Source organism: Chinchilla lanigera, unplaced genomic scaffold (genome assembly GCF_000276665.1).
Source record: "Chinchilla lanigera isolate Chin_1 unplaced genomic scaffold, ChiLan1.0 scaffold00198, whole genome shotgun sequence".
Classification (NCBI taxonomy): Eukaryota; Metazoa; Chordata; class Mammalia; order Rodentia; family Chinchillidae; genus Chinchilla; species Chinchilla lanigera.
The window spans coordinates 198981-207858 of record NW_004955599.1 but is presented as its reverse complement, the minus strand read 5'-3'; the positions used below and the strand labels follow the sequence as shown (position 1 = coordinate 207858).

General features: G+C 38.7%; 1 protein-coding gene and 1 pseudogene across 1 annotated transcript in view; both read right to left on the bottom strand.

Moving 5' to 3' along the window:
- Positions 1-151: 151 nt before the first annotated feature.
- On the bottom strand, positions 152-1274 carry LOC102019875 (annotated as a pseudogene).
- Positions 1275-7236: 5962 nt separating this feature from the next.
- LOC102019554 (solute carrier family 22 member 9) overlaps positions 7237-8878 on the bottom strand; it is a 7784-nt gene continuing 6142 nt past the window's right edge. Inside the window, 2 exon segments of the mRNA XM_013510037.1 lie at positions 7237-8668; positions 8671-8726. Of these exon segments, the coding sequence (XP_013365491.1) occupies positions 8520-8668; positions 8671-8726 (205 nt within the window). The 3' untranslated portion in view covers positions 7237-8519.

Below are 8878 nucleotides of genomic sequence, written 5' to 3'. Positions count from 1 at the left end.
GGACTTGCTATGTAGTTCAGCCAGGCTTTGAACTTACTTTTGTAGACCAGGATATACTCAAACTCAACAGTAATCCTCCTGCCTCGGCCTCCCCAGTGCTGGGATTACAGGTGTGCACCAACATGCCCAGCAGTGTAGTCCATGAGTTTCTTTTCCATCAGTTCCATATTTTTAGAAAGAATCTTTTCCAAGTAGGAGCAAATGGGCTGTTCTTCCACTGTAGCACTGACAGTGCCCTCAGGTGGTTGGCAGTGTGTTCCTGGCCCTTGGCATTAAATTTTGGATGAAGGGCAGCAGCTGGTGTATTTGAGATGTCATTTCCTTTCTTGGTAAGAAAGAAGACACTGCACTGTTAAGATCATTTTGAAGAAGGCAAATGGTTTTGTGGCATAATCTTGCACTCATCCTTTGTAGTTTGTTGTATTTCCTGCATCATGTGGCTGTGTGCTTTTATCGATGGAAACCTTTACTTTTTCAGTCATGTTTTGTTGTAAAAGGAAAAAGCATGGAGGATGACTTATCCTGATGTAGAAGATGAGTGCAGTGAAATGATGTGTGTGTGCCCAATAGTTCCCAAATCGACTGGAGCTGTTCTGCAATGGAAACACAATGCTGCTGCAGCAATCTAACCATATTCATTAACTGCTGAGCTCCAGGGGATAACTGCGACCTGACACCCTTCCTAGTTAAGGTCTCTCCTTGGTCCCAGTCCCCACGAGCTTGGTGAAGAATTTGCTGAAACTGGCCTCATCTTCACTATGACTTTACCAATGAACTCACACTTATTTTCACCAAAGGACAGTAACTTTATTTTACAAGCATATGCTGAAGCTTCCAATGTTAGACATCTTTTGTAGAAAATAATCTTATCATGTTTGCTGCTACTCAGAATGGTGCAAACGCTGCTGCCCCTGCTGGTCCCACAATAGTCCTCTCCTACATATCCTTCCATATTTCTTGTGGGATTTAAAAGGCCAACAGAATAGATTTCTTCTCGCTTAGGGTCACACCTCAATTAAAGGAACCAGGGTTTCCACCTTGAAGACTTGGGCTGCTTTTCAGGCTCACCAGATCCTGGCCTGGAGCAGGTGGTGCCAGAAGACCCAGTCGAAATTCTGGGTGCTGAGCCCCACTTTTTCCTTTTCCACTTCTGCAGCCTCATTTTTGCTTTCATGAATTTGCCTCTTTGAGATTACACAGAAGAATTACATCCTGCAGCATTTGTATCTCTGTGCCTGGCCTATTTTCCTCAGCATAATGTCCTCCAGGTTCATCCATGCTGTCATAAGTGGTAGAATTTTCTTATTCAGAAAGCTGAATAATATTCGATTGTATAAACAAACAAACACACGCACACACCCACATGCCCCTTGTGGTTTGAATATGTTCCTCCGAGTTCATGTGTTAATCTCCAAATTCACATGTAAAGGAGTTGAGATGTGGGGCCTTTGGGAAGAATTTAAGGTGTGAGAAGGTTTTGGGGGTGAAGTCCGTGCTGGCATTGGTGGTTTTGTAGGAAGAGGGAGAGGTGCTGATCTCTTCATTTGGCCTGTATCTCAGGGAGATGCTCTTCAGCCCTTGTGAGGAGGCAGGAGAGCTCTTCCCATGAAGACAGAGCAGCTGCTGGGCTATGCTCTCTTGGGCTTCTTGGCATCCAGACCATGAGCCAAATAGACCTGTGTTCTTTACACATTACTTGGTTGTAGATATTTTGTTATAACAAGAAAAGTGAATGCTTTGTTATTGCAAATATTTTATTTTTAATTAGCATATATTAATTGTATCTAATAATTGGTTTCCACATGATATTTCAGTACAGACATACAATGTGCATAGACCAAATCCAACCCCCTTTATTCCTCCTCCTCCCATACCCACAACTTTTACTAATCATTATGGACATTCAGGTCACTGTGTTTAGTTCTTGGCTTTCCATATTTTCCATCAGTCATTTGGTTATAATAGAAAGTAAAAATGTACAGCAGAAGAAAAACTAGAATATTTATAAATATGTAAATGCTAAACATCATGTTCATGAACAATTATCGAAGAATTCAAAAGAGAAAAGACAAAAATGAAAATATGAAGATACAATGTGTTGATGCTTGTAGCAAAAGTACTGAGTAGGAAAGTTAACACTGACCAATCCTTACATTGAAACAGAAGACCTAAAATAAACAAACTGTTTATATCCCAAAGCAATCTGAAAAAGAACAAGGTAAGTTGAAATTTAGGAGAAAGAAGGAAGTCATAAAGATTATAGTGGATTTAGAGAATAGCAAAAAATCAGTAAAGATTTGACTTTTTGAAAAGATAGACAATGTGGACAAAGCTTTAGCTAGACTAAGGGAAGAAAAGGAAGATTCAAATAAACGAAACTACGAATGACAGAAGAGATCACTACTGATCAGTAGAGACCATGAATGATAGTATGTCAACAAATCAGACAACTTGAAATGGAGAAATTTTTGAAACATATAACCTACCAAGACCAACTCAAGGAAAATAGCCTGGCAGACTGATGAGGAGGATGTAGAATTAGTAATCAAAATCCTCCTAAAAAAGCCCATGACAAAATAGCTTCAAGGATAAATTTTATCAAACATTACAGATAAATTAACACCAATTCTTCTTAATCTCTTCCAATTGAAGAGGGCACACTCAAACATGGAGAGGCCTGTATCACCTTGAAACCAAAGTCAGTTAAAAATATCAGAAGAAAACCAAACCAATCAACCAAACAAATAAAAATATAGGGCAATATTCCTCAAGACCACAACACAACAGAATACTAGCAAATTGAATTCAACAATACACTAAAGGATCATATACCATGACTACATGAGATTTATCCCCAGGTTGTAAAAGATAGTTCAAAACATGACAATTAATCAATGTGATGTGCTACATCAGTAGAATAAAGGACAAAATCATATGAGCATGTTCATAGCTGCAGAAAAAATCTGAAAAAAAAAAAAAAATAGAACAAGTTTATCATAGCTAAGTTAGATAGAAATTAATAGTCAGACAGTGACAGACCCTCAAGAGAGTCAGTGCAAAAGACAAGAGCACATCAGGACTGTGGCTGGAGGCTCATCTGTTGAAGGCCAGGCCTCAAAGGTTCAATGAGCAGGCCTACATGAGGCCTAACAGATGAACAATAACTTGAGGCTGTACTGTGATTGGTATCACCTGGTTGAGTAAGGTCTAGACAGGTATCAGTCACCCCGATGGGTGACTAGAGCATCTGGGCCCATTCCTTCCCAAAAATATCTTTGTTATTTCCATGTCCCCTTGCTACATGACTCACTTTCTTATTGGGATTTCTCATCCCAGTAGGGATCAATATTAGTAGGTGACTATACTTGTAGTCCTACAGGTTGATTGTAGTTTGACCCATGATGTACCCACAGTGTGACTTTGCTATATAAATTATCCCTTACCAAGGGCCTTGGTGGCAACACACTTCTGGGACCTCGACTGTCTCTCAAGAGCTATGTCTCAATAAACCTTCCCTATTCTTCACTGTCCTTTGGAATGGATTCTTGATTTTGGGGGACATAAGCTTGGTGCATCTGATATCTAGCAGATTTGGAGCTGTATTTCTCCTTATTCAATTTGAATTTCAGAAATTTAACAAGTTTTCATGATAACTCTCAGCAAATTATATATAGAAGAAATTTATCTCAATGTAATAAAAATCAAATATGAAAAACCCACAGGTAACATCAATCTTAATGGTGAAAAGAGAAACTTTTTCTCTCAGAGCAGGAAAAAGGCAAAGACTGTTGCTCTCAGGACTTCTGTTTAGCATAATAATGGAATTACTCACCAGAGTCATTTATCCAGGAAGGGAAGCAAAATGCACCCTAACTAGAAGGGGAGAATTACAGTCATCTGCTTGGAGACATTGTGTTCTCATACATGTCTATCTCTGCGTTTCTGACACTTTCTTTAGTATTTAGAACATTTAAAACATTTTTATTTCTTTATTGGTACGTAGTAGTATGTAATGATTACATTCATTGTGGGGTATTGGCACACGCCATGATATTTCTTAATTTTTTAACCGTCTCCACTCCCCTCCCTTCCTGCAACCCTTGGACCCCCCATTGTGTAACTTTCAAACACACGTTTATAGTACATGACAACCACACTCCTTTCAGGGTCTTAGTGCACACAACACTTCACAGTCTTTCCCTTGTTTCTTTTCTTTTTAAAAATCTCATTTTCTTCCTTTTTCTCCCCCTCCCATAGTTCCCTTCCGACATTCTAATGATCCACCTTGCTATTTCCTATTGTCTGCATTTTATTTTACACTTTATTTTTATATTGGATTCTGCATATAAGAGAAAACAGGCAGTATTTAAGCTTGTGTATCTGATTTTCCTCACTTAACATTATGGTATCAAAGTGCATCCATTTTCCTACAGATGATGCATGTTTATCCTTGTTTATGGCAGAGTAGGACTCCATTGTCTATAATACCACATTTTCTCCCCCCTCTTTCTCTCTACATTTTCTTTATGTATTCATCTGTTGATGGAATATGGGGCACTTGAAGATTTAGCTAATATGGATTGTACTATTATAAACATGAGTGTGCATGTATCACTGTGATATGATGCCTTTAACTCTTTTGGGAAGATACCTAGAAGGGGAATAGCTGGGTCAAATGGAATCAACAAATGGGATCACATAAAATTAGAAAGTTAGGGGCTGGGGATTTAGCTCAGTGGCACAGTGCCTGCCTGGAAAGCATGAGGTCTTGAGTTTGATTCCCGGTACCGGAAAAAAACAAAAAACAAACAAACCAAAAAAAAAAATAAATAAATAAATAAAATTAGAAAGTTTCTGTACAGCAAAGAAACCACCAACAGAGTGAAGAGGCAGCCTACCAAATGGGTTAAAAATTGGCCAGCTAGTCCTCAAAGGACTAATATCTAGAATATGTGAAGAACTAAAAATAAATTAGACATCTGCAATTTAAAGACCTAATCATAATGTGAACATCTGAAATGAATAGACTGTTCTCAGATGGGGAAGTACAAATGACCAATAAACACATGAAAAAAAGTTCATTCTTGCTGGTCATTTGAGAAACGCATATTACAACAACACTGAGATTCTGTTTCACTCCAGAAAGAATGGCCATCATCCAGAAATCAAATAATAACATGCTGCAGGGGATGTGGGGTGACAAGGAACACTTTTCCATTGTTGGTGGAAATGTAAGCTGGTACAGCCACTGTAGAAATCAATATAGAGATTCCTCAAAAACCTAAAAATGAAACATTTTTAAAATCCTAAATTTGGTAGCCAAATTTTCTATTGAAACTTATGGTTTATTTGTTCCATTTAACTTTTTATTCAAGTGGATTTTTTTTGTTTAGAATATGATTTAATTATCAGTCACTTATTTATTGGTATATATATGTAATACATAATGATTACATTTTCTTGGGAAATTGGTATGTATACATATTGCATCTTAATATATTTGCTTTCCTTTCACTTCCTTTTTTCCTCTTTTCCCATCCCTAAATCCTCTTCCTACTTTGCAAAGTCTACTTTCCTCTTTCCTATCATTTATCTTTTATTTTGCTCTTTGAATTATTTATGCTTTGGGTTTCTCATGTAAAAGAAGCCATGTGATATTTAACCTTTGGTGTCTAATTTATTTCACTTAGCATTATGGTCTCAAGATGCATTCATTTTCCTACAAATGGCTCAAATTTATACTTCATTATGGCTCAGTAGTACTCCCTGGTACATCTCTCTTCTTTTTTTTTTTTTGGTACCGGGAATCGAACTCACCACTTCGCGCTTGCCAGGCAGGTGCTGTGCCACTGAGCTAAATCCCCAGCCCTTATCTCTATATGTCACATTTTCTTTATGCACTCATCTATTGATAGGCAGGCATTTCCTCTTGTAATTTACATACCGCACAATTAAATATTAATATTATTTTTTGGGGGCTACTGGGAATCAAACTCAGGACTTTGTACTTGCCAGGCAGGTGCTTGTGCCACTGAACTATATTCCCAACCCTATATATTAATATTTATACATCCTATGTCTGTTACTGGATATCTTTTGACTGAAAGTGTCTCAGCTATTACTGGTCTGACCCTTATAGCTGACAAGAAAGTCCTGCGTGTTCTTCCCCTAGTAGGCCCAGCCTATTGTGTTAATAATATCCTTTAGTTATTGCAGCTGATCAGGCCTGCAACCTCCCAAACAAGTGGACAGTGGAGGCTTAAATAAAGGAGACAGTTGAAATGATTTTAGGGTTCCAGGAAGATTCAACCGTCTCAAAGAATTTGTGATTCTCTGGGTGAAGACCAGGAACTTCCTAGGTGGCCTGTATTTATTTGGTTTTCAAACAAAGCAGGGCAATACTGAAGAAAATGTGGGAATCTAGCAGAACCTTGAGAAATATTTTCCTTAGTAAAGTATGTCAGTCAGGAGAACTACCTTATATTTAGGTTGGCATTTATAGTAGGAGTGTGGAGCCTACAGCTGCAGTCTCCTTTTAGTTAATTGGGGTTGGAGCAAAACATCCTCAGCTGTGGCTTTATCTTGTCCTTTGAGGTGTCAGAGTCTCCCAGGCCAATACAGGCCTCAGTGGTGACTAATGACTCATAGAGGTTCACTTACTGAGTCTATTGCCCTTCTCCAGACAAAGTGCCTAGGCTTTGGACAACTCACAAGTAAACATGGAAAGCCAATTGGTTAATAGAAAATCCTGCACAGAGCCACTTCATAGTAGTCTCCATCACCAGCCCAAGTCCCATCCCTGGTCCTCTTTTTAAAAACCATCTTGCCTATTACTAAGTTCTGTATAAATTAGGAACTATTTGTTAAGTTCTTGAAAATTATGACTTTTGTCATTGGAACAACTTCCCCAGCGACCCTAAAATGCAGTTGGGAAAGAGTCCGTGTTGTCTTTTGTCTTCTTTTTTGTTGAGTTTTTGCTATGTTGTCCAGGTTAGTCTCGAGCTCCAAGCCCCCAGTATCCTTATACTTCAATCTCCTGAGTACCCGGGACTGCAGGTGCACAGCCCTACACTGAGCTAACATGGTAAGTATCATTCAACTTTCTCATCCAGAAACATGCTAGTTATCTATAATTACATAAATACTGTTATATGATTCCTTTTGAAGTATTACCATTATATTCAGTTGTGATTATTTATAGGTATTTTATACTTAGCAATTATATCACAGTTGCGGATGGATCCATTATTTCATTATATCTTTTTATTTAAATTTTTTTCCAAATTTTGCTTGTCTCTGGGGAAGATTTAAATTTTTTCTTTGCTTTCTGATCAACACTCAGTTCCTTGAATTTCTTAAAACTGTGTCACTTTGATGAAGGTATCTTCCAGTTTTTTTTTTTTTTTCTTGAGCCTTGTATCCTGGGACAAATAGAAAGAAACCAACAAACAAATGCAAATAGGAAAAAAGTTATATCTATCCATCTGTTTGTCTGTCTATTTCTCTATGTATGTCGTTCATATTTATATCTGTGTCTATATCTACTGCTGTATCTATGTAATCTATCAATCTATATCTATATTATATGTCTGTATTTATACACATCATCTACATCTGTCACCACCTGTATATACCTATATAATCTGTCTCTGTTATCTCTCTATCCCCTCTCTTCTCTCTCTATCATTTCTCTGTCTTCATGTCTTAGGGCAAGATGACCATTCATGCACCAGTTTTGGTACCAATCTTGAATCCTGCCAGGAGGGTTTGAGTAAATGCTAGGAATAAAGACCTAACTCACAATGTAAGATCTGATAAGGCAGCTGTGAAGGTCTCTACTTATACTTTAGTCAAGTGGGTCTTTGGAAAAGGAAAGAGAAGGTCAGAGAAGTTTCAAAACCCTTTCTCAGTCTTCATTACTTACAAAGGCACTTTATGTAGCCCTTTGCCTTTTTTTTTGTTCAACACTTTCATTCCCAGTGAAAGCCAGGTGGTTAGAATCTCAACCAACCAAGACTCCTTCGCCTGAGATGGACTGTCACTTGTGAGGAAGGCTCTAGTCCTGCACATGATCCCCCCAGATTACTTTGTGACCAGGGAAAAACTCAGGCCTTCCAGAACTGACCACTGCCAAGAGCTTACCAGCATTCACCAGCAGAGGGGGTCAAGGTCTACAGGATGAGGTTTGATATTTATATTTGGGCATGTTTGTGAAACTCCTTCAGGACTGTGTGTGTTACACTAGGGCAGGGAGAGCAGAAGAGACCTAAATTTGCCATATGTACCATGAAATCTAGTGGTGTAGACTGGGCAGAGCTGGTTTGTGTGGTCTTGAGAGCCTACAGGGACATCTGAGGCCCCTGCTTAAACAGATGAACTGTATCTGAACCAAAGGCACTAACCACATGAGAAGAATTTAGGTCTAAGCCTCCCTGGGATGCATTGGCTCTGAATGGTATATTGTCATCTCACTCAGACCTGTAGTCACAACTCCCCTAAGGGGCAGTGGTAGGGTTCACTCATCCATTTTCTATGTCTTGGATAGAGTCCAGCAGAAGCTGATTCCTGGTTTCAGGAAGAAGGAGGACAACAAGGCCAGAGAGGGTGGAGAAAACACCATAGATGATCCAGAGCAAGGGTGGAGAATATGTCACTAGGATCATCAACAGGGAGTCAGGGCTGCCCCAGTACTGCCAGCAATTCCAGTGATTCCTAAAGCTGTTCCCCTGGGAGAAGACAGAGCAATGCAAAAGTAGTATGGTGAAAACACACAAGTGGAATTTGTGACTTATCATTTTGTTTTAATTATAGTGAGTACTACGACCTAACACTTAGACAACAGTACATACTGTTTGTATTCATTGTGTAGAGTTGGTGC